The sequence below is a fragment of the Ursus maritimus genome, unplaced genomic scaffold (assembly GCF_017311325.1).
Source record: "Ursus maritimus isolate PB19 unplaced genomic scaffold, ASM1731132v1 scaffold_31, whole genome shotgun sequence".
Lineage (NCBI taxonomy): Eukaryota > Metazoa > Chordata > Mammalia > Carnivora > Ursidae > Ursus > Ursus maritimus.
The window spans coordinates 29,368,162-29,393,892 of record NW_024425675.1 but is presented as its reverse complement, the minus strand read 5'-3'; the positions used below and the strand labels follow the sequence as shown (position 1 = coordinate 29,393,892).

Genomic DNA, 25,731 nt, shown 5'->3' with positions numbered 1-25,731 from the left:
CGCATTGGTACCCGGGCCCTTGGGCTGAGCCTCTGCCTTTCTGCAGGGGAGAGTGCGGAAGGATGCCCGCTGCGTGGCCACGTCGGGGACACCTGTCTGAAGACCACGATGGGCTGAATGTCAGGTCCCCCGCGTGTTGAAGCCTGACCCCAGTCTGAGGAGATGGAGATTTGGCGAGGTGATGAGGTCAGGAGGGATTAGTGTCCTTATGGAAGAGCACCCGTGAGCCTTCTCGCCCCTCCCGCCGCGTGAGGGCACAGCGAGCCAGGAAACGGGGTCTCAGCAGACACCGGACCTGCACGGGCCGCGGTCTCAGCCTCCAGCCTCCAGAACTGGGGCGGGGGGCAGATGTCTGCTGTGCATGAGCTCCCCTGTCTGGGGTGTGTGTCACAGCAGCTGGAATGGACGAGGAGGAAATGCCGGGGGTGGGGGTTGTTAACGCAGTGTTCATACGATCTTACTTAAGGACGGTTTGAGACACGTGAGGGGTTCCAGAGGAGCGTGGTGTGTGTGCCTGCACCCCTCACGCCTGTCTGCCCTGCTCACAGAAGAGTAAGTTTTGGAAGGAGGGGAAAACCTCAGTTAGCCCTGAAGTTGGAGGTTTATCATCACTGGCAGTAAATGGCAATTCTAAGGAGCATTAGAATAACTCTCGTGAGAGTATCTTCTCAGAACCTGGGCAACAAGATGACCCATTGCAGGGACCATAAATGTCCTTGCCCGGACATCACTGGGCACCAGGACAGGCGTCCTGCAGCTGCCCATCTCTTAGAGCCCACACTGTGTGGTTTAAACAGCAAACCACGCTTACCGGGGCCTCCATAACATATTTATATTGTCTCAACTACTGTTCGTTTATGAGAGATATGTAGTTATTTCCAGACGAAACGAGAGGCCACAATGCCCTGCAAGGCCAAGGGCAAGGTGGTGGCAGAACGGGGACTCAAGCCCAGGTCCCTGCTGCTCCCTCCCCACACAGTCAGCTTTGGAGCTCTGAAAATCACAGAAATGGGCACTCCCTCAAAAACATCAAGAACCTCTTGGAAGATGTGTCATGAAAGGAAGCGTGGACAAGCCGTGCACACCCGTTCTTCCTTCTGCCCCCTGGCCCTGTGCCCCCACTCTCTCTGGGGCTGAAGAGCTCTTTGCATTGCATCCCTGCCCAAGGTGGAGAAGGTCCTGGTGTTGGGGTGCTCTCTAGTTCCCTGGGTGTGGTGCACCGTGCCCTCCCCTTGCTAATTCCCCAGGCATCAGACCCACGATGCACCCTGTATCCTTGAGATGGTTTCTGAGATGCAGATTTCAGGCAGAACAAGGCTCTGTGGCTGGATGCAGAACTCACATTGCATGCATTTTTCTCCTGGTCCTTCTCCAAAATGAGATAACTGAGACAATGAGTTACTCAAAAAAATTAAAAAGGCGGAGGGCACTGGGGTGGCATAGACCATTAAGTGTTCGACTCTTGGTCTCGGCTCAGGTCTGATCTCAGGATCGTGAGATCCAGCCCCACATCGGGCTCTGTGCTCAGCATGGAGTCTGCTGGAGATTGTCTTTTTCCTTCTCCCTCTCCTTCTCTCCCTGCTCATGCGCGCTCTCTCTCTCTAAAAATAAATAAATCTTTGAAAAAAAACAAAAATAAATAGGAGGGGCTTTCTATCAAATGTCTTCTCGCAGTTTTGACATGTGGAAGGCCAGGGGACCTGGTTCGTCAAGACAAGAACGGTAGGGAACGTGACCAGCACAGTCAGGGGACACCTCCAAGATTTCCGTCCCTCCACCTCTGCCCTCAGATCACTTTTCTTCCAAGATGGTTCCTTTGAGGCTTAACTAAGGAATTTGAGCTGAATTACTAGCATCAAGGATTGGTCTCTCTTTTTTCAAAGGGCGCCAAAACGTGCCCATTTGTTTCTTTCTTTTTTGGTGCATGTTTAGGACTCAGGATCTGTATGGTATTTAAAGAGAAGCTGAATTTTTAGTCTCTGAGCCAAGGGCGGTGGGTGACGTTCAAGTTCCCCCCGAATCTTCTGATTTTCACTCTGGTTCAAAACCACAGTTCCATGTGCAGTGGAAATGGCATTTTCCTCCTGTCCCTGACTTCTGCATTTAGTATCAAGCCCTGGGCTGTGCGCGCAGCTGCGGGAGCGAGCGTGGCGCTCTTTCCACGCATTCCACCGCTGGAGTGCTCACATCCACTTTGGGGATTGCTCCCCGGAATGAACTAGAGTCCCTCATTCCTACAGCCGACGCAGGCATGGCCTTGCGCCTCAAGATGCCAGCACAGAGATGCGAGAAGCTGTTCTTAGTAGGGCGCTCGATACAGGAAATGAAAGAGGGAACCAATGGTTTCCACCAACTTAGAGCAGAACCGAAAGTCTGCAAATAAAAATTACGGATCCTTCATCACAGCCCCCCTCCCCCTGCATGCGCTGCATGAAAACACGCGTTTCTGTAAGAGACTTGCCTTTTTTCAAAGCTCTTGAGTCATCTTGGTTTCTGTCTCCTAATTTAGATTGGCTTGGAAAACAATAAAATGAAATAGTCAAAGCCGCACATTTCCCTGCTGTGCACGGAAAGCGCTGACAACGTCTCGCTCCACGAAAAGACCCTGCTCTGGGACGCTTTGTGGGACCCGACCTAACTGTGCTCGCTTGACCTTTTACCTGGTATTTTTGAAAAAAGAAGAGAAGCACCTCAAAACCTAAACTTTGGTTTTATTTCTGGGCCAAACATTTGGGGCTTTCTGAAAAAGTATACTGAGATAAAGGCATCATCAACTGTGGAAAAGAAGGTTAGGCAGAAAATAAGTGGTACATATTTATTACACATTAAAGACTAAATGGGCTGCAGGAGAGATCGTAAGTCCACATAATCTGTGCCAGGTCTCTCCTCTAGCCCTGCTCAAGCCTTTCCTCCCTCTGTTCTTGCTTCTGATTTGCCCAATTCCCCAAAGTTAGAAAACAGAAGGACGCACAAATGACTTTTTGCCTGTCCTTGGGAGTCTAACTTTGGATCCACACCCATTCCGTGAAGCGTCAGAAGGTCAGATGTGCATGTTTTTCTGCACTTTGGGGAAAAAAGGGAACTGACCATCATTACCAGTCTTCAGAACCCACTTTAGTGCTAATAATTCAGCTTGGATTCCTTAGGAGCTATACCATGCTCCAGCATTTGTCCTGGGGAAACATTTGGGCAGCTCATACCTACAACCTGCATATAACCTCCCCAGCGACCTGCTCGTTGGAGCTGACAGTTGAGTCAAAATATGTTTGTGCATCTGTTTTTCTGCTCATGAAGGACACGGCAAATAGATTTTGAATGAGGAGAAATCTGCAAACCCGGGCTTTTATGTTATGAGCGCAACATGGCGAATATGACCGTGTCAACATATTTTAATAAGCGTTCGTTACTTATTGGGCCTAAGAGTGCTTATGCAGTACGCCTTTAATTGTGTTTGTAGATTTTATTGTTTTCAGTGGGAAGTACTTGAAGGCAAGTGTCCTAAGTGTCACTCAGGCGCCAGTGTGGCCGTCGGATCGAAGGAAGCCTGTGAATTCTAAGGCACATCATAAAGTGAGAATCACCGGATTAACTGTGGGTAGACAATAACAGCCGTGAGTACTGTATAAGCTAATATAAAATTATCCCTAAAGTAAGTATTCTAAGAGTAAATTATTCTAGCCAGTAGTCATCAGTAGTGAATACACCATCTTGTCACTTCCTTTCCCCCCTCCAGGATTTTATTTACTTATTTGAGAGAGAGCACAAGCAGGGGCAGAGGGACAGGGAGAAGCAGACTCCCCACTGAGCAGGGAGCCCGACGTGGGGCTGGATCCCAGGATCCCAGGACCGTGACCTGAGCTGCAGGCAGCTGCTTAACTGACTGAGCCCCGCAAGTCCCCCCATCCTTGTCTCTTCTGCACCTGTAACATGCCAGCCCACATAATTCTGCAACACTATGTTAAATCTGCAACAGCACAGCCCCCGACTGACACTGTCTTAAACAGTAGTCCCCTGACCATCCCTTTCTTTGCCCCTAGAAAATTAAAGTCCCTACATTTGAAAGAAAAGGGAATTTGTATTTGCCAAATGCCTGTTTTATACCATCCCCAGAAGTTTTGCCAGGAAGATGTCCCTTTTTCACAGGTGTTGCCCCAGAGGCTCAGATAGGTCAGGGGACTTGCCCACAGCCTCACAGTTCAGATGGGGCAGGCGGGACTCAGACCTGGTTCCCAAACCCACCTCATCCTGTGACTCCGTGCTGCCTCCCCCTTGATAAGTCATGCCCCAACAATCCAGTTTTACAAGGACACACCTCACATTTCTTCAGGGAGTCTCCCCTGGGCCCTTCCTGTTCCTGTAAGGTTAAGGGTGCAGCTCGTCTGCACGCATAAGCTCTGGAAGTGAAGTCCTGTGACGTGGGTCAGGCTGCCATCCCAGGGCTCAACAGACTTTCCCAGAACAGTACGGATGGGCGAGGAAAGTGCCGAGTCTTGCTGGACGGTCCCACCCCAGGTGCTCGTGCTCTGAGTCACGGGCTGCGTGTGGGGTGCAAGCCCAGGGCAACTGAGTCACCGCAGCCTTCGTCCTGCACGGAGAGCTCTCCTTGGTGAAGAGCTGCTCCCCACAAGCCTCACTAACACCCTTGCCTTTTCTGGGCCCATCTTCTCGTCCAGGGCCTGTTCAGAGACTTGTCCCCAAGGTCACTAGACTTGTTCTGTCCCTTCTTTGCTGCCCTTGTAGGAACGGGTTGGGGAGACAGCCGGCCAGTGTGGGCCAACTTCAAGACGCTCACCCACAATTACCCCTCTATTCACTCTGTGGCCACTGCTGATCGCTAGGTGAGGGGATGAAGGAACGTGGCCGCCCTTCCGAGGCTGGGCTGCCTCTGGCGTGTTCTCCATCCTCGGACTGCAGGGAGCGTGTGCCTTCGGGCTGATGATGCTGTGTGCACACACGGCACCCTGTCCTCCCGAGTTACCCAAGGGGGACGGCCTGACTGTCTCATGACCAGGAGGCCAGCAGTGAGTTCAACCAATGCTTGGTCATGGCATCGTCTTAAGGTGGGTTTTCATCTGCCAGTAATAACCCCTCTTTGTAAGAAGAGAGCTCTCAGATCATAAAAACTGTGAGCGATCGGGAAGCACGGATGAGCTTTACGTTCTTGCCATGTGTGCCCATCGGAGGTCACCCGGCTGCTGCTCCCCGTGTGGCCCCCATCGTGTCCCCGTGCTGCAGTCCCCATCCTGGGCGGTCACGTGTGAGGGTCATTGCTGGAGCGGGGCTGTCGGTGCAGGAGCACAGGTCACGGTTCAGCCTCCCCGACGGTGACGGCAGGGTCCGTGTGAGCGGATTCTAACTTACTCAGTGTTGCTGAATCTCTGAGTCCTCTGGGCCCACCTAACAACTTCAAGACGCTGTTTTCAAATTACTGCTCCTGTTTTTCAGAGAAGAGGCTACAGTACTCATCTGAACCGGAGGCAACTGTGATGTTCGTCGCCCGTAGGGGCGCCCGGGCCCAGGCCATGCTCTTCACGGATGTCGGTGATCAGCTCCAGGGCTCCAATCCGAAGCCGCGGAAGGCAGAGAAGCAGCAGCAGCGTGGACCCTGGAGCATAGTCCTTCCCACCAGTGGGTTTTCCCAGCATTAGCCCCTGAGAGCGCCACACCTGTCTTGGGATTTGGGGGACAGGCGTTTTCACCCCCAGGAAAGTGTGGTGTCTCAGCCAAAGCCACCCAGGCAGCGGTGGACGCCAGCCGAGCGAGCACCAGGCCTTCGGGCTGCAGCGTGTTTTATTTGCTCCTGAGATTGCCTGAAAGGCTATTTCCCAGTGACTGATCCCCAAAAATGACAGAGTAAAGAAGGGTCACTAGAAGGAATCATGGCAAGCAAGAGAAGGTTCTGTCCAAGGACTTCAGATAAAAACCACGTGCCCCTAAGTGAGCCACCCAGAGAAAAGTGGATTGGGGTTGACTTCCTGCCACCTCCTGGCACCGGGGACTGCATGGGGGGGCAGCACGAACCCCGTGTCTACCGCTGGCAGCAGCGTGAGACGGAGGCAGACACGGAACTGCAGCCCCTCGCCCACGGGGATGACATGATCCAGGCTGGGAGTCGAACTCGACGTTCTCATCCTAGACGGTCACCAGATCCTGGTACCCAAACCTGGGACAGGACGACTCCTCCAGGTCCTGCCAGAATCGAGCACGTGAGAAGCAGGTGAGAAGCAATCATCTCGTGAGCTTGTAGAAAAAGAGGGGCACTCTGGCAAATCAGATGCGGGAAAAGGCTCCACGCTCCTGAGAGAGGACATTCGAGGTTTGTAGATGAGTAAATCAGCCGCCTGGAAACACCCAGCTTATTCCACGGTTTAAAAGGCTTTGCGTTTAGTTTGGAAGTAATATGTCAAAACACTTGATTATTTAAATTTGAATGACAGACAGAGAGCCAGCTCTAATAAAGTTTCATTTTCGTTTTCCCCGAGTAGCTCTACTCCGAGGCATGGGGCTCTTTCTGGAGTATTCAGTACATTTGTAGGGGGGACAAGTTCTTTGAATTCACGTCAAGTGGAAAGAAGGGAACCCGGGTGGTGACATTGCCTCTGTGAATGCTGCGTATTCGGATCCGAGCCTTGGCAGCCTTACGGATTTCGCCCATCATCTTCCCCTGATCTTCAGCAGCTTCGAATTCTCCAAGAGCTTCTGTGTCTAAGGTGACGGGGAGAAGGAAAAGAATGAGCACACGCTGGGTGAGTGGCCTTCCTCAGGCCCCTCTGGGTAAGAGATTTACCGGAGATGTCTAATACCTTGGATCAAGTGAGTAGCTGGGCTTTATTTAGGATGAAGGTCTGCATGCTGCTGGCCACACAAGTGAAGCAGACAGAGCAGCCGCCAGTCCCTTCGGGCGCGGACCAGGCAGGTGCAGCGCTCCCACGCTCACCGCCCAAACGGACTCCTGCTCTGGGGAGCGAGAGAGAGAAAGAACCCAGAGAGAGAAAGAACCCAGAGAAGAGGCAGGTGCTGGAGGTTCAGCAGAGCAGAGAGGACGCCCCAGGAGGGACTTCGAGACTGGCTGTCGTCCATTTCTGAAATGCCATCACACCTGAAGGATGGGCAAGGTGTTCTCTTCGTATGATTCAACCACCTCATAGTAGACATGAAAACAAATTCCATGCATATCGTGTTCACGTCCATCCTCCGTATCCGGTGGTAGAAAGTCCAACACTGGTCCAGAAATAAGGGCATGCACCTGCCAGTTATCCTCGTGGGCATAATTCCTGATGGCAGGGCATGCTTTGTGGCCCGCAGGAATGGCCCGGGTGACTTGTTTTCAGATCTAATCAAACGTGAGTCCCAGGGGCTCAGAGGGCACTGGTGAAGGAGCCGTGGGCACACACAGGCACATCCACATCCATCATCACTGCCGAACTAGCAAGCATGTATTGAGCACGGACTTGATAGGATACCCAAGCTTTGAAAGGCCTAACTCTCTGGCTGTGCATTTCAAGTGAAAAATAAAAGCACGGAGGTGCCTTGCATTGCATATCAAGTAAGGCAAATAAAAAGCAAGGCTCAGGGAAGGAGACACCTGTGGACCAGCGTGACCCTGGCGGCTGGTGGAAGGGGTCTGCTTCTACCCTAAAGCTTGGAGAAAAGGGTCCAGACTCGGTCGGTCCTACGCGGTCTGCGGTGGTTGGGCTTCACTGTTGCGTGGATGAATGAAACGTGGGCTTTGCCCTCAGATCCCCTGTCCCTGGCTCACGTGGACTCCAGCTCTGGGTGGGTTGAGAAGGTGAACGTGGGTCCACAGGGTGCATGCACACGGACGTAACGAGATGGCTGGCTTGTTTCTCTGGCTCTGCCTCCCACTGGCCATGCTGGCGGGCTGACCGCGCCTCTGGTCCAGTCCGCAAACTGAGAACGCTATTGGCTGCCTGCTCACCGCCGCTGGTTCGGTTTGAGGAGCAAGTGAGAGCCGTTCTCACAGTCTTGCTGATCAAATTTGTTACCCGGAGTGGTGCCTGCATCAGACCCCGCGGGAGTACTCATTTGTCAGAGGACAATGGCCAGTAAGACTGTTTTACAAACGAACACATCAGCACCCCCAAAACAGAGCAGAACAAAGGAACCGAACAAAACCAAACCAAAAAACCAAAAAACCTCTGCAAACATATGGCATTTTATTTTCATCAAAAGTCATGGAGGCATGGGAAAAGGGGGTGAAAATAGAAAACAAGCAAACATCAGTTAACTAAAATAAAACAAGAAAGAAAACAAACCAACGTGTGTATCTGCATGTAAGCATAGGGATTTTAATTGGACAAAACATATGCCGAGTTAGAGTAGCTTCTAGCATCGAGGCTGAGACTTGGTGATGGAGGAGGCTTTCCATGCACAGAATTCATTTCATCAGAAAGAACATAGCACGTTAAATAATGCAGCGAGTCCGGAGGACTTTGGTGAGTTACCTGTTTAATGGGAACCTAAGCTCGGCCCACCCAGTTCAGAACAATTGGACCAGTCTCGAGATTTATAGCCATGCGTGAAAACCGCGGTAACGCTCGGGACTTCTGGGTTCTTTGTCATTTGTTAAAAACACTGTGAATTCAGCTCCCTGACTGTGTTGGTCAATTCCATTCTGCCATTGGTCAGCATGTTCACGGCTTCTGACAGGAAAAGCGTTTTACTCAAAGATTTGCAGAACTTCCTTCCTGCAAGATTTCAGTAGCATGGCAAGAATGGCGAGAGGAAGCTACGGTATTGATCGTAAAAACACCCCGCAAAGCCTAAGCTTGTCCTTCACTGGATTTATGGGAAGATGTCGTGGAAAGCAAACATGGGTGAAATTTGCCTAATGCTTGCTGAGTTTTGTTTTTTTTTTAAAGATTTTATTTATTTATTCGACAGAGATAGAGACAGCCAGCGAGAGAGGGAACACAAGCAGGGGGAGTGGGAGAGGAAGAAGCAGGCTCATAGCGGAGGAGCCTGATGTGGGGCTCGATCCCGGAACGCCGGGATCACGCCCTGAGCCGAAGGCAGACGCTTAACTGCTGTGCCACCCAGGCGCCCCTGCTTGCTGAGTTTTAAAAAAATCTATTTTTACATAAATTCAGTGGGGAAAACAAGAGTTATTTTCCTGATTGAGAAATAAATATCCACCACACAATGGGCATCAGCAGCAGCTACCCATCACATGTCATGTTCCAGACCCCAGGCTCGGTCCCCGACGACCTGCGTTTTCTCTAGTCTTTCAACAATCCCCAAAGGATTTCCATTATTCCCGTTTTGGAGATGAGAATGACAAAGTTTAAGGATTGTAGGAGACCATCGCGCAGCCGAGAATTAATGAATCTTTTCGTTTGTTAAGTTCTATGTGGGAAGGTTCACCATGGATTCCCCAGAACATAGGAGGGTAAGTGCCCGGTCTTGGCAGATAGAACTGCTAGAATTCCCTTAAAACAACAGAGGTTCCTAGACTGGGTCACTGTTAGACGTTTCCAAGGGAGCTCACAGCTTGAAGAAAGGGCTCCAGGGTATTTGGACAACAGCTTTCCCACGTTCTTGGGGGTGGTGGTGGTGGTGGTGGTGGTGGTGTGCTTTCCAGGTGCCCCTCCAGCTGTCCCTGGAGTACAGGCATCCTTAAAAGGCGACACTCCTGATGACCTAAGCACAGGAAGCTCGGTGGGTGGGTCGTGATTGATTCACGGCGAACGAGAAGTTGCTGGCGCGCCTTCCTCTCTCAAACCCCATCAACTTTTCTAGTCACAATGGGACTGGAACTGGTTCCCATTGCCCCCTCCTCCTGACATCCTCAAAGCTGAGTATGCGGCATCACAGCCTGGAGAAGCCCAAAACACAGGCAGCCCGTCTCTTGGGACCGTCCTCACGTGCAGCTGGGTGGCTCGGTAAAGGCCCCCACAGCTTTTGCTGCTGTTCCCCCAGGCATGGGGATGTTGCAGGAGTGACCCTGGAAATGCTGGATTTCCAGTGGCCTGTTACCCACCAGGCCGTAGCCCCTGCTGCCTGTCTCCATCTTCCGACAGGGCACCACCAGACAGCTTCTGAACCCCGGACTGCCGGGGCTCCCTATCTTCAATCTGCAGCGAGCACGGACGTTCTCTTTCATTTACTTTAACTAAACGACTTACCTATCTGGATTCTGCCTGAAGGCAATTTTGCCATAAAGAGTTAAATTTTTACAGTGACAATGCAGGCACACATCTGTCTTGTGGGGAGTCGGCTTGCTTTAGCTTTTGAACTGTGAATAAATGACCTGGTTTGGGGAGGATGGTAAATTGTAGAAGTCGGGCCAGGGGTGCTGGGGAAGAGCTTCTCCGGGTCCCATCGCAACGGCAAGAGAGGGCGTGTGGTCCAGTGACTCCTTTTGAACTTGTCCCTTGTCCTCACCTGCAGGAGCAGAGCAGGGACACCCTTCCCGCAGCGACCTCCCTGACGGCCAGCGCAGGCCATCACCTATCTTGCACATCTGGAAGGAAGTCTTGCACAACCGGAGTGAAGTGTGGCAATGTGAAACTGAAGAAATAGACGGAACAGAACTATGCTTTGTCGGGTACGTGCCCGTCACCCCTACACATGCTTGGGCGCCCGGCACTGTAGGAAGCTGCAGAAAATGCTGATGCGCCACGGGGGGAAGAGTTACCCATTAGCTAAGCAGCTAAGCCGTTTAAAAAGTTAATCATTGTTTATGGCAGCTTTGAAATGGGGGCTCTTAATTTAAGGAACAGTTCCAGATCATAGGATAACTTTGCCTTTTTTTTTTTTTTTTGGTACGGTTTACGTAAAGGGAAGTCAAGGCCTAGCACCCCGAGTTTGGAGGAACTGACAGGCACACATCAGGCATTTTAGTGAAATCTGCTTTTATTGAAAATTCTTCAGCGACTGCTCAGCCCAGCATGGCTCCTATCAGGACATGTGGTACCCAGACTCCTTCCTCTCTTTGTCTCTTCTCACTCACAGACGTTTAGAGAATTCTCATTAAAATTACTTAGAGCGAAACAGAGAGCCCGTGTTATAAAATAAACCTAGTTAAATACACTTTGTTGTATTGCCTCATTTGTGTGATGCATGGACTTAATTTTCCTCTCTTTGTGTCTTAACTACGTGCATTAGGTGACGCTTGCCAATTAATGCAGGATGTCACATCCCCAATTGCTTTCTCTATCTTCTTAAACATTAAAAATAAATACACGCCATCTGTCTCATATCTTGAAAGCAATTCAAAATGGTTACTTTTGTTTGCTTAGGATTGCAGCACAGTTTATAGCTTTAGTGCCTCTGAATTGTAGGCAAGTTCTGTCTCCATTTCATAAATATAACTTCATTTTAAAGTTCATCCAGTGGAACGAGCAGAAGGCTCTCATGAGAGCTTGGACAAGACAGAAAGCAGGGGTGGATGGTGATGGAAACCTTGCTCTTTGGCATTTGAGAGAGCTGGACCGAATGCTTAGCCTGCTTTTTACTGGCTGAGCGATCTCGGAAAATCAGCTTTAACTTCGTGAAGCCTCAGTATTCCCTATCTGTGAAATGGGGGTAACTCCTGCTGTGTGGCACGCTCTGGGAAACAGATATAAGTACCCCCGCGCGAGAGAAAACATACTGCCTGCCCAACTCCTGGTTAAGGCGCAAGAAATAGTAATCATCTTCATCATCACCCACATTTGGGAGGGGGATAATTTAGTTTGAGAAGGAGGATTGTGGTGAAAAAAATAGCTCAGACTACCAGAAGGTTAAATCCTAAGAAAGGAACTACATAGGAAAGCTATGTTCTTTCTCCATAGCAATTAAAATATGAGGGTAAACAACTTGACTCCAATCGCCCCCACTGCCCCTCGGGCACCCAGGTCAGCTGGGATGTGCAGAATACGATTGGTGCCTCGGGACAACTGGAGACACTTTGGATCTGCCGCAGCTACAATGGCACTTTTCAAAGAGGTTTTCTTCTCCTTTTTTTTTTTAAATTAAAAAAAAAATGGTATGCCATAAAGCACCAAATGCCTGAATAACTTAACTATAATTAAAGGGGCAAAGGGCAATTTGAGAACGTTCCATTTTCCATTCTAAGTCAGAGCAATTTTCCCAACAATACTTTCTACTGTAGCAAAAGAGAACTTTTCTAGATGTGAGCCGAGCATTCTGAAAATGGTGAATGTGTAATTTGAAATCCACCCTATACTCACAGACCACAGAATTGTAGTGCTGTATGAAATGCCAGACACATGTGACCTGGCCCAAAATATTTTAGCAATAAGAAAATTGAGGTCCTGTGAAACACAGCAAATTGCCCAGAAGCACACAGCTAGTTCAAACAGAAACGTATCCTTTCTTTGAGCTAGGTTTCAAAAAATTCGTTAAACACATTGAAATTTTTTAGACTTCTATAAATATCCTTGGTTTACAGCCGATTTCTTACACGACACGGCTTCTAACAGCCTTATTTGAACATAACTGAGCTGTTCAGCATAGTCTCCGCATGACAAAGTGGTCAAGTCTTACTAGTAGCCGAGAATGCATTATCAAGGCTTTATTTAGCCGTACTGTCAGGGCAATCCAACTATTAGTCATCTTGACATGTGCCTCAGAACACCACACACCCATGAGTCCTGGCAAAAATTGCATCTGCTTCCTGCTGCCTCCCACACTTCAACTCTTTGCAAATTGCAGATATTTTTACTGCCGTTCTAGAAAGAAAATTACTTAACATTCCTAATCTGGGGAGGCATTTAAACGTCCCCTCCCTAATTATAAAATTAAAAGCCGACTAGTGTAAAGTCTGCATGTTAGCAAAATGAGGATACGCTAGGAAGAGCAGTAGTGAGCAAGCGAAAATCAAGCACTTCCTGAAACGACGACGTTAGGAAGTTCATGCCTACGGAAATTTCTGTCATCCCGCAGCCCCCTTCTTCTAGAAAGCACATTGGTTTTACCCTGTCACTCCCGAGTCTTCATATGATCTGGAAATGGACTTGTAGGCGGACCAATTGCTACTTATCACATAGCAAAACCAAGCCCAAGATCGAAAGCTGTTCACACGAAACATTTCTGAAAACCAAAAGCGTTTGTATTTTCAAACCCTACATTTAATACGTGCTGTTGGCCCTAAACATTGTATCTATCTGGCTACATAAAATCATGTGATCATGTAAACGATCTTTTACTTTGTGCCCTATTTCACTGGGCTGATCAGTAAACATATGGTTTATACAGAAGAGTGGGTTGAAGGCCAGGGGGTGACTTTTGGACCTGCTGCCCCGCCTCTGTCATTTCTACCCTTCTCAGAGCAAGATCAGTTTCCTCTTTCCACCTTAGCTCCCAGGACAGGCTGTTCAAAAGTCAGGGGGGAAAGGCAGGCAAGTGGCTGTCAGAATTGCACAAGCGATATTTCCCAAGGAGGAGCCATGCTGATTAATAAAACAGGAATCTGTTTCGACACCCTGGCCTCACCCCCGCCCCCAAGAAAAGAACCACCAGACTCAAGATGCTGATAAGAATTCTTTTATGTTATTCCAATAAAAAATACATTCATACAGAAATATAACAATCTTGCAAAAAACAATTTCAAATAAAATCTTGTAAAACAAAATTTTACAAAAATCTTACAAAGATTCTTTAGATAACAGGGTGCTTCAAAAAAAAAAAAGGAATTTCACTAATAGAAATTTTTTTTTAACGTCAAGCAAAAAGTTTCTGCTTGATTGAGGCTCAGTTATCACCTGAACAGAATGTAATTCTTTATGTACTTGCTTATTATGAAAATTACAGGCATTGACACACATGGCACCCAGCCCCACCCAAACAACTTCACGGTGTTTCATAAGTGAGACAAGCCAGTGCAAGTTGTTGTGGGTTTGTTTTTTTTTTTTTTTTCCTTTTTTGTCTTTTGTTTACCTTCTTGCTTAATGGAATTGTTATGGCTAACACAGCAGGGCCAAAAAAGGAGTTTCCCCAAACCCAGCAAATCCAGTGCCTGGATTTGGAGTTGCCAAAAGAAAAGTGCATTTTCCCCTCAGCAAAATGAAATGAGTTCTTCAGGTAAGTGTATTCCTCAGCCTAGATTAAAAAACAACAACAAAAACAAAAACAAAACCAAAAAAAACCAGTTATGTGAGCTTTCCTCATTGCTCATTTCCAGGAAGATCAAACAAAATACCAGCCCAGCCAGACTCATATGTGTATATATATATATATATATACATATATATAAAGAAAAGATCCACACCCACGAGCCAGCAGCTGGATGACATATCAGCTGTCCATGCTGCGGTATGCCAATTCGGGGAAATTACTCGTTGGAAAAACTGGAAGAATCTATGTGCTGGAAAAAATAGCTTCATCTGCATAAAAAGTATTCGAAAAAAGAATCCCTGGGATTCCGCTTCCTCTTAGGTTAGATGTTCTAATGAGGCTGAAATTCAAAATCAAACCCTTAGTGTGTCTGAGACCAATTCGTGGGCTAGGATTCCCTTCGTGCCACTTTCGAACGGCTGAAGGTCCCTTATTCTGGACCCGCCAATAACGACGAGTAAAGTCAGCAGTCTGGAACAGACTGGATGCCAAGAATCTGTAGCAAATCATGAAATTACAGATAAAGCCTTTAAAAAGTTACGGTTTTCATTTTTACCTCCTTTATGGCCATTCTGAAATACTTCTTCACAGGCTGTGGAATTTTCTATCTAAACATTCTCATTTCTCCTTAGAAAAATATTTATATATTATCTATATATATGTATATATATACACACACACACGCACACACATACACATACTATACACACGAATACACATACACAAGAATTCTGCCCACTTTTTAAAAAAAAGTAATATACTTTCTGTATTACCAACAGATAGCTAGATAGATATGTGGAGCTTGTGCCTTTTAAGCAAATACATTAACATTGTTTTTTTTTTTTATACTTCTGTATCTTTAATATGTGTGACAACGTTACATATTAAATACGGCCGGTGTGTGATCTATACAATTGTTGTGCAAAGTCTATATGAAAGTCTCATGGTGGCAGAAATGGTCCGATTTTCCAATTATCACGTGTTTTCCACTTTAACACTGACGGTCAAGTTGTCTAAAATATCGAGTAAATACTGACTTGTTTGGGGAGTTTTTAACCTCTCTATTTGTCTTTGTGAAGGAGGACTTTAAAGAGATTTTTTTTTCTGTATTATATATTGATACAGTACAATGCCAGGTGAAAAAAGAGCCTTAATAAAGCATGCATCACCCATACCCCTGTATGAGACCCCCACAGAAGGGGTCACTTGCATAAGGCACCATTATTAAGATCTACAGTGCATTAACAGCTAGAAAACCAGAAATTAGTCCTCAAGGCATAAATAAGAGAAACTTAGCTGCATGAGAAAACAGTTTCTAAGCTTTAGTGGTTTTATCCACCCAACTGAGAAAAATTTTAGGTTCTCAGTCTAATGTAACATTAGACTAGCAATTCCCAGCCCTAGCATTCTTGATACCCAACATATGCCCAATGTCTTCAAAGGGCATCAGGAAATTCTCCAAAAAGGTAATTCAAATTCAGAATCATTTAAAAAATAATCCTATGCTGCACAACGCCTTTCTGAAAGGGGAGTGTTATAAAATCGCTGAGGGGGGGGGGCGTGGGGGAGGATTGTGTATTGCCAGGCCCCGATGGCGAGGGATCACTGAATTTGACCAATCCTATCTTAGCTGCTCAGTAACTGGAATCAACATTGTAGTCCTGATTTAAGAATGGAAAGCAGTTCCCCAGACCATGCATTACTTTTTGTCTTATAAGGAAAAGTTATCAATGTGTTATATTTGTAAATACACAGCTTATACAACGGGTAACAAATGAGCTCTGTTGTAGCAAGTAAACAAGCTACTTGACACATTGCACGTTTTTTTTTTTTTCGTAGCTGCACCAGACACCGAAAGTTCTCTCACACGGGGAGGGGCTCCCCTCCCCACACCCATTCACCACTCCGGGGGGTCTTGACCACCCACTCCCGCCCTCCATGTTTTCCCTTCTTCTTTTTTTTGTCTTTTTTTTTTTTTTCTTCTAAGGCGCAGACCCCACCCCCCAGGAAATGATCGGTGGTCATCTCATCTCGTGGGATACTCCTCACACACAAAACATTCAAACTCCGCGCTTGCTGCCTCTTGCGGTCTTGCTACCGCAAGGGAAAAAGACTCTGTCCCCATCACACAGTCAGTAACTAACAGACCCTCCACAGACAGTCAACCCAACCATTAACATTCTCAGTGCACATGCTCACGGCAAAGGCTTAGGGACCACTCAGAAGATAGGTACCAGTGGCGAGTCCAGGGCCACCCAAACACCACACACCGCAGGTGCTCTGCCGCTTCTGACATGACGTTTCTCGCCCTCGAAAGACCTTCCAAGTAGAGGTCCTGGAGGCAACTGGGTGGGGTGCAAAATGGCATGCTTCGGCTGGAACACGCACCCTCCTTCCACGGCCGTCTCTCAGCCTGGAAGCCTTTTAGCCCGCGGGATTCGCCGCTCTGCTCCCTCAGAGGTGCCTCTTCATGTGCAGGGCCAGGTGGTCGGACCTGGAGAAACACCTGCAGAGCAAAGCAGCCCCCGACACGTTAGGTCTCCAGCCTTCCCGAGCTGATGGCCCACCCGGCCTGCGCTCCCCGGGCCCAGCCCCTCTCCGAGGCAAGGCGGGAACCCACGGAGTCCCGGCCATTCCCATTTGGGCTTCTGGGGCAGGAAACCCCGACGGAGGGGCATATAAAGGAAGGCCTCCCATCAGCTCTCTGGAGGATTCCACCTGACCTTATTACTCAACCTTCAAGTGTGTACGGATGAAGGCCGACCTCCAGAAAGTATGAATGAAATCACTCTGTGCTCACGCACACAGAACCCAGCTCTTCCTAATTTGGACAACTGGCAGATTACAGACTGTCTCAGAAAGGCCCAGGCTCAAACGTGGGACAGGGAAGCGCCTGCCTTCTTTCCTGCGGCCTGTTCCTCCCCGGAGAGGCCATTCTGCGTCCCTGCGCTTTGTGCACGTACCTGTCACAGTGAGAACATTTAAAAGGCTTGGCACCAGTGTGCTTTCTGAAGTGTCTGGTTAACTCATCGCTTCTTGCAAAACGCCACTCACACCCTTCCCATGAGCATCTGTAAGGCTTTTCTCCTGGGAAGAGAGCACACGACAAGCACACGGTGATTTCCCTGAACAGGAGAAGGTGTGCAGCGACAGGGCGGCTGGACAAATGTCAACTCGGGAGCCAGCTCCGGGGCCGGCCCCGCTTAAGCACGGAGCTGGCACTCGAGGTGACACAACGGAGCCCCTTCCTGACCCAGGCCTGGGCCGCCGAGTGCCGTGGACGGGACCGGGGCCGGGCAGAGCCCACGTGACCGTCATCGGAGTTACCGTGTAAGAATGACAAATACTCAGACTGGCGAAATACTTCAGGGGTGACGTGTCAGCCCGCTGGACCCACAGCCCTGGCGGGGGCAGGGTTTTATTGCTTTCTCCATGGAAACGGTTCTCTCAAGCACTAATTTTGCTCCTTACTCACTTCCCTGTGGAATGAGGCTTTGTACTTTCCTCCGGGAAATGACATTTCTCCAAAACTGAGGTCATGAGTTTCTGGGAAACCCCATCCTGAGGCCTTCAAAGCACTTTCTAAATGACAATCAAGTGACCAAAGTGACCTCTTCCATCAGTCAGACAAGAAATATGAATTCACTAAAAGTGCTACCTGAGGCAATCAAGACGTTGCCCCAGCCAGTGCCCAAGTGGGCTGTCGGGACAGACGGGGGCCGGGGGGGGGACCTGGGTCCTGACCGTGGCTCTGCCGGGGACCCCGACTTGAGGGCTCCGAGGTCCCCTCTCGTCACCGGGCAGGTCAGAGCTTACATGACTCCGCATGCACGATCCCTCCCCACTCGGGAACCTGCGTGACTCTTCACCCAGCTACCCCGGACCAGCACAGTCATCTCAGATGCGAGTTCCATCTGAGTTGTGGGCTTTCATTACAAAGCTGTTCTGTGTGTGGGTTTTTTTTTTTTTTTTTTTCCAACCGGTATCAGAAAACAAAGGCCACGTGATACACAGAGAACTTCTCAGCAAGTACCCGGGGATCAGTACTGCTTCCATGGAGCGCGTGGGTCAAGCTCCCAGCTCACGGCCCCGTGGACACCCGCATGCTCTGTACCCCCCAGCCACCCCTTCCCCCCACCCTTGGGTTTCATTTCAGAAACTTGGGAGGTTAACTCCACAAGACGGGATGCCTGGATGCTGCACACCGGGCACCGGGGGTGGGGGGGGCCCATCACCGGGAAGGTTGGAGTGAGTGAGGGATGGGGTGTAGGCGGAGAATGGGATTTACCTCATTTGTTTAATCTGAAAGTCTCGCCCGTTCATCGGGCTCACACGTCCAGTCTTTGAGCTCCTACTCTGTCCTCCCCAGAGACCCAACTCTTTTGGGGAAGCATGAGGTGAGGATGTGTCTGCTCTGCCAGCCTCCTGTGGAGCCCCGGCCCCCTCCCAGGGCTGGTGCAATTCAGTGGCGCCCACCAGCAGCCCACCTCCCGCGTCGCAGGAGGGACTGACCTGTGTGAGTGCGCTGATGTGCTTTCAAGTGGGAGCTTTTGGTGTAAACTTTCCTGCAGCCGTTAAAGTGGCAGCGGTGCACCCGCCTCCGGCCATCCGGGGAGGCGTCCCCGCTGCCCTTGTCACCCGGCTTTCCCGCAGTCCCACTGCGCAGCTTCCCGGGGGGGTGCAGCTCGCCAGGCACGCAGCCCCACAGGTGCGAAGGCTCCCTGCTTAGTTCTGGAGAAGATGGGGGCGTGGAGGTGACCGAGGAGCTCAGGGTCCCCGAGTTGACTAAGACTTCACCGATGGGGTCGGAGGTAAACTTGGTGGTGGGAGAAAGCTCCTCAGAGCTGTCGGACGACTCGCTGCTCACATCGGAGTTCAGGCTGTTGGTCTCCAGGTTGTAAGCAAAGCCGGGGCTGTTCAGAGCATCCTCGGGGGGACTGGAGGAAAGCTTCAGGTCCGGGTCCTCCTTTTTCTCCCGAGCCAAGATGATTTTGGTCCACAGATCTTCCTGGCTGTCGAACTTGATTTCGGAGGCTGACACATAGCAGGGTTCGCTCTGGAGGTAACGTTCCAACTCCAGGCAGGTCTGTGCAAAAGGAACCACAAGAAGGCACGTGATCGTTATGACGACTAACAATGGAACTGAAAGCACGTTTCCAAAAACATGCAGGAATCAAGGGCAAACAGACTGTGGCCGTGGGGCTGTAAGAATCGCATCTCTAGGAGAGCGAGAGGAAAGCTGTTTCTAGGAATGGATATGCAATCAGGAGAAGGACCAGAGGTGGAACCTCTCTGGGCCTTCCCAGGTTGGACCAGTGGCCCCAAGGACTGATGGTCCCCAAGCCACCTCTGTCATAGTTACCAGTGTTGACATGGCTACTGAGTTTCTGTAAACCACACAAAGAAAACCAGCTGCAAACACATGCCCCCCGACAGGTTTAACCAGATCATCTGACAGTCTCGAGAACCATGTGCTTTAAGGGATGCTCCGGCCACCCTCGTTTCTCACGCACAAGACAGAAAGGCCGCACTGCACGCGAGGCAATGTGTTCTGACATTGCATGTGTCTTTCTTTAGAGACACAGCTGAGAGCACAGGGCCACACTCAGCCGGCAGACGCAGCGAGCTGACGGTCTGCGTTCGGGGCCATCAATGGAGCTGCGGAGAAGCCACCCCGTTTCCTGTAGAGCCCCGACCTAGGAGGCTTTCAGAGAATGCCATTCCCAAGTGCGGGGCCAGGCTCGCACACAACTTTAATGACTTCCACGGTGGTCAGAGAAAAACAAGAGCTTCAACAACAGGAGTGGAGAAATAATTCCAGAACGGCCATCTGCTATTGTAAACGATTCAGGAGGGGAAATTCCTCCCCAGCCCTGCTGGGAGTCCCACAATGGACAAGAACTTCATCTACTGGCCAAGAGTACAACTGTATGAGTCATCACTCTGTTTCTTTCACGCAATGCCAAAGGAGACTTCCTTTTGAAATTCTGACCAGCGGCCAAAAAAGGACCCGGTTCAAATATACATGCAGTGTGTCATGGACAGTGCCCCTCCCCAGCCCCACAACCAACCTTTCAAGAAGCTACAACTGCCGAGAGACCAGCATCCCCTCTCCCCACCATCTCAAACTTTCTAGCCACTGGAAAAGAAAAACGGTAGGAAACATTTTAGGATTAAATTATGTCTGCCCTTATCTTTACTAGGATCAACTGCCTGCATGTCCTTATAAGGCTGTCTATGCAACTGCAATTCTACGGATTTACATTTCTACAGCAAACTCTGTTCTTTTTAGCAAATCATTTTCAGGACTAGCAGAAGCCTACCCGAAGGGCTCCTGCTTGCTTGCTTACTTAGCAAATGTGCCTGCTGTAACATAGCACATACCCTTCCCCCTCCCCACAGACTCGTCACAGAGCTAGCATGAGCAAGCAAAGGGGAAAAAACAATCATTGTTTTCTCTTTACCCCTAAAATTAGACGTCTGAGTTACAGTGCATACAACAGTGTTCTGAGAAACAGTGTTCTGAGGAGAGACGGCCAGGTTTATTGATGTGCCAAAGAAAAAGGAAAGCACATTTACTGAGATCTTGTTAAACTTTAATAATCTGGCTAATTTAAAATCTCCATTATGCTGATAAGCACTGGGGACCAAAACGTAGCTCTCTCAGAGTTTAAAAGCCTCTGAAGGCAACCGGGAGCTCAGCCTGGCTTGTGGCCCAAATCCCAAATGCCCGAAGGAAACTACTTAGATCAATTTCAATCACGTCCTAGGGAGCAGCTTCTTTAGGAGGAAAAGGGGGGAGGGGAGAGGAAGGCAGGATAGGGCTGGGAACAATTAAGCAGGCTTGTGAAGGCTGCAACACTTTGCATTTCATCCCTTTTAAAAGCTTTCTAGGCTTTGAAACGCACAGAACATATTTGATCTGCTAATTCACTTTGCGACAAAAAGCAAACAGCCTAGCAGGGCAGAGAGACAGCCCCGACCCCTCCTTCTGTCTTTTTAAAGACAATGGGACAAGTGTCAGAATCTCTCTCCCTTTAGGCAATCCTAACGAACTGGGGGGGGGGGGTAACTTTCTTAAATGTCCAATGTCAAAAATTCCAGTTCTACTAAAAAAAAAATGCTGGAAACCGAGACTCTTCTTCTCAAACTCAGACTTGAAGCAATTTGGACGGGCTCATTGTCATATGACTGATAAGTCACTGGTTGTGCAAACACTGTTGGCTTTTTTTTTTTTTTCTGGTCAACAAAAGAAGCAGGTAAGAAAAACAAGCCAGATCGAAACAAATCTTAAGGATTCCAAAAAGGAAAAAGAAACTGGAAATGGCCTAGCAGAGAAAAAAGGAGCTGGTGGATGTTTCACTGGTGACATTTTTAATAATAATAATAATAATAATAATAATTTAAAAACTCTATGTACAAACACTAAAAAACCAAAACCAAAAACAAATTCCCCATTAAAAAAAAAAACAAAAAAACAAAACAAAACAAAAAACCCTTGGCAGTCCAGGCAAGTTCATATGACAAGATCCAGCTGTGGAGTCTGGAGCCGGTACAAGGCACCAAACTTCTGCCAAGGGCTCGGGCCGGGATCAGGCCGCGGAGCTGGGACTGCCCTCGGGAGGATGCAGCCCAGCAGCCCCAGAAACGGGCGAAAACACTCGGAGAGACGAAGCGTTGCTGCGCCCCGCTCATATGACAACTCCGCTCCACGCCGTCAAAGGCCCCTTTAAAGTGCCTTCCGCACGCAGACAGCGCAAGTACGTTTTGAGTCTCATTATTTTAATTTTTCAAAAATTTACCCAAACCATTAAAAAAAAAAGAAAAAGAAATGCACCTCCAACCACACACCATCCTGTCCGTGCGTGCATGCACTCCCTCCTCGGTGCACCGGGCACCTGGCACACGAAAATTCCTATTTACCTGTTGCCAATATTCCTCCAGGGAGGGCAGCGCCGAGAAGTAACCAGTCTCGTGCACAATCTGGAGTTCCTGGAAGATGCTGCACATTGGGAGTACATCCATGTCGGGTTGGAAAAGACAGTCACTGCTGTTGTGAAAACAGGGAGGTGTGCGGTCTGGAGTCGGGAGCGCAGCAGCCGTGCCTGCAGCGCCGGGGAAAGTTTCATGCAAACTCAGTGCACAGCAATTAGGCGCCGCGGGTTCGGATCCTGCCGGAGCCCAGAGACGCGCTCGCGAGCCCACACAATATTTGCAAACACCGGACTGACTGCAAACGTAACCCCTGCAAAACTTCCCTATTCAAAGCTCCGCTGCCAGCCTCCCCCTCCTCCCCGCCTGGCTCCCCCCACTCCCTCCCCCCACGTGACTCGCCCGCGCCCGCCCCGCGGACCGCCCAATCACGCTGCGCCCGGCCCGGGGGCTGCGCGCCGGTGATGTCAGCTCCGGCCAATGGCAGGCGGTGACTCACAGCGGCCCCGCCTGGCGTGACCGAGCCTCTCCATCACAGCCCTGGCCATTGGCTCAATTCGAACTTCAGGCGGCTCTGATTGGAAGGCGTCCTCGCAGGCTATTTTTAGCAGGGTATATAAGGCGCGGGCCGCCGCGCGCCGGAGGAGTCGGCGCTGGGAGGTGCGGGCCGAGCGGCTCAGTGAGCCCGCGGCCGGCCGAGGGAGGCTCTCCTCCCGTCCCCGGGCCGCGTCCCATCCCCCGGTCCCCGTGCCCCGTGCCCCGTTCCTCGGGTCGGGTCTCGGCCCGGTCGCCCCGGCCCACAGCTCAGGCCAGCAGTCTCATCCCCGGCCTGCCCTGCGGTCTTCGTCACCCAGGCCCCGTCCCGGTCGCCAGATCGGCCGTTCCCATCCCGCCTCCGGGCCGGTCACTTTGGCCCCGTCACCCCGGGCCCCGTCCCCTGTCCCCCGGCAGAGCGGCTCAGTGCCCCGAGGGGAGCCAGGCGGGCCCCCTCGTCCCTGTCCCTCCTCCGTCCACCTTCGGGGCCGCGCTGCTCCCCTCGTTCTTCCTTCTGTCCCTCCCCCTCTAACCTCGGGGCCGCCCTGCGCCCCTGGCGCCCTCTGTTCCCCTCCGATCGCCTCCACCTCCTCTGACCCTTCTCTGTCCCCCGTCAGTCCTCTGCCCCCCATCCTCTTCTGTCCACCCACCTTCCTCTGTTCCCCCCAACCCCGTCGCCCTCCGTCCTCCTTTTCCCCCATGTCCCCCATACTCTTCTGTCCCCCTCCATCTTCCTCTGTCCCCCAATCCCCCTCTGCTCCATCTTGTCCCCTCTGTCCCTCCCCCTCCGGAACCACCCTACCCACTCTGTACTCTGTGCCCCCCCCTTGTCACCCTCCACCCCCCATTCTCCTCTGCCCCCCATCCCCCTCAGACCTCAGGCCCACAATGCCGGTGACCCCTGGAGTTGGAGGACAGAGCCAGTGTGTGGGGGGGAACCTGACAAGCTGGGAGTGAAACGGAGTCTCTCCTTCCCCCTCCCTCCCTGGCACACACACCTGTAGGCCTGGGAAACCTGCCTAAACTGCGGGAAAGAGTCAGAAAGGCCTGGAAGATGGATGCTGGGTCTGCTGGCTTTGAGTCGGGTACTTTAGGATGAAGTGTACGTTTTACACCCTGATTCTGTGAGAAAGAATTTTGACCTTTAAAGAAGAGATGCCCTATAACTGGTTCTCAGTAGGGTCTCAAGCCTAGCACAGCATCCATAAGGTACTTGTTGAAAGTCCAGCCCCCAAACCTGCAGCATCTGAAGCTGGGGTGGGGTGGGGCTGTCCCAGCCATTGTGTTTGAACAGCGAGGTGTTCTGTTGCCCACTGAAGCTTTGCCAACCAGGGATCTGGAACTCGAAGTGTCCATTTACTTGTAACCTACCACACGATGGCCTTCATCCTAAGACGGTGCAGAGTCTACGGCTAATGGGGAGGAATCTGTTTATCTGGTAGAGCTGCAATCTCCCAGAACCCTCAGCAAGGTTAACAACTAAGCTTTTCCTCTGAATGTGCAAACCATTTAAATTAGGATGGTGCTGACATTCAACGTGTTTCTTTCCCATATGAATTATGTCCTAAAATATACCATAATGTTCATTTTCAAGAAAAATGCCAAGACCACAAAGAATGTGCATTTTAAAATTCAAAATGGAAAACTGAATTATAACTAGTAGTTTCATTTTTATCTCAAGATAGAGTTTAATGAACATCCTTTTGAAGTTTTTAAAAATGTACCATGTAAAAGGATTTTGAGAGGATTTTGTATGTTACATTTGCACAGATTAGAGCAGACTAGAATATACCAGGATTATGACCCTGTAAGGTTCTAGGCAGGGACCTTTGTTTGGGAATCCAAAGTTGGAAAAGGTTATTAGCTCAATGATCTATCACAGAGTCTGTGAAGATGATCCACAGTGAATCAATACGAGTGATCATTGGCCTGTGTTCGTGTCATTTTGCCCCAGAAACAAAGAGGATGTCTAGTCTTCTGTCAGTGAGACGTGTACCTCGGGTCTATTTCCAGGAACAGAGATGGTTTGGCCTTGAACCATCCACAGGTTGAGCCAACCTGGTGACCAGCAGCTGGTCATCTTTGGGATATGGTTCCAAGAGTGTGGTTTTGTTGGGGGTAGGATTTTCTTAGTATTTAGTAGCCATTGCCAAAGGAAGCAAAAATCCAGGGCATATACAAGTGACCAAAGCCGGCATCCCGGCATATGGGCATATGGAGGAAAGTCAGGGCAAGGGAGGGCAGTCCTCCCCAAGTCCTGAGAAGGGAACAGCTCTGTGCAGTGCATATGGGTGTCATGGTAATGGTGCCCTATGTACCTTTTGGACAATTAACTATTCATTGTTTTAATAATTTTCCTTATCTGCATTCCCATGGAATGCAGATTTGTCCTTGTCTCATGCACGCATTGACAAATAGTTAGAAGACTGTATAGTTTATTTTTAAAATAGTGAGCCTAATTGGACATGACACAGAGATGCTCAAAATGGTAATTTTCAGAAAAAAAAAATAAAATGGTATAGAAACAGGATATGTAGACTGGTTTTCAAAGAGAATGAGCTCTGTGACCTCCCACTACACCCGTGAGCCATCCAGCTCATGTTATTCATATTCACGCCCTGTGACTGGCCAGGTATTTGGGACTCTCCTACGTTTACAAAATCGGCACAGCTCCCTGCGGCGGGGGAGGTGGGAGATATATTGGAGGGGAGCTATCTTAAAACAGAGGCATTTCTGTTCCTGGTAGGAGCAGCTATTTGGTGGGGAAACAGTGTCAGCCTCCTATGAGAAAAAAGTCTGCGTGGGATCCGAGTTATACTAGTCACATCTGATTTCTAAAAAGATGGGCACAGAAGATTCGGAGAAGGCCAGAGTTATTTGGAGGAGGGGGAGCGTGGCATGGTATTTAAAACTCCAGCTATCCTTGCTACACGTGCGGCCTTGGTCACGTCCTTTAAATAGGAGATGAAAATGTCTGTTAGAATCAGTTTGGTAGGATTGAAAGATGATGCATGAAAACCCCTGGTTTATGACAAATAGTCATTTCATAAATTGAAGGCAGTATTTCAGTTATTCAACATACATTCATCTCTTCAGTTTGCTGTTGTTATTTGCTTTATAAACCCTCCTCCTCCCCCCACTTTTTAAAAATTTGATGAGTGAGTGTAGATGGCAGATCGCATCGCC

At 49.6% G+C, this 25,731-nt stretch overlaps 1 protein-coding gene and 1 long non-coding RNA gene across 6 annotated transcripts; one reads left to right on the top strand and one right to left on the bottom strand.

Moving 5' to 3' along the window:
• Positions 1 to 6,032: 6,032 nt before the first annotated feature.
• On the top strand, positions 6,033 to 13,953 carry LOC103676222. Of its 5 annotated transcripts, XR_005838960.1 has the most exons (3): positions 8,983 to 9,902; positions 10,411 to 10,567; positions 10,802 to 13,953. It is a non-coding gene; the product is annotated as an uncharacterized LOC103676222 (long non-coding RNA). The 5 variants fall into 5 exon arrangements; XR_005838961.1 differs by lacking the exon at positions 8,983 to 9,902 and adding an exon at positions 6,033 to 6,217 and having other exon boundaries at positions 10,411 to 13,953; XR_005838962.1 differs by lacking the exon at positions 8,983 to 9,902 and adding an exon at positions 6,490 to 6,746 and having other exon boundaries at positions 10,411 to 13,953.
• Positions 13,494 to 22,341, bottom strand: KLF6 (Kruppel like factor 6). The gene is made up of 4 exons (XM_008705394.2): positions 22,003 to 22,341; positions 18,592 to 19,165; positions 17,043 to 17,166; positions 13,494 to 16,585 (listed from the first exon to the last, which is right to left on the bottom strand). Exons 1-4 carry the CDS (start codon positions 22,102 to 22,104, stop codon positions 16,534 to 16,536), a joined length of 852 nt encoding a protein of 283 aa, XP_008703616.1. The 5' UTR covers positions 22,105 to 22,341; the 3' UTR covers positions 13,494 to 16,533.
• Between the last annotated feature and the right edge of the window lie 3,390 nt (positions 22,342 to 25,731).

What these genes read in the sequence shown, in the direction of transcription:
- KLF6 (XM_008705394.2), bottom strand. Translation starts at nt 22,104, where the DNA reads ATGGATGTACTCCCAATGTGCAGCATCTTCCAGGAACTCCAGATTGTG. An exon ending in ACATCAGCGCACTCACACAG is followed by an intron (nt 17,167 to 18,591) that starts GTCAGTCCCTCC and finishes CTCTCTTCCCAG; the next exon opens with GAGAAAAGCCTTACAGATGC. An exon ending in AAATGTTCTCACTGTGACAG is followed by an intron (nt 16,586 to 17,042) that starts GTACGTGCACAA and finishes TTTGCTCTGCAG; the next exon opens with GTGTTTCTCCAGGTCCGACC.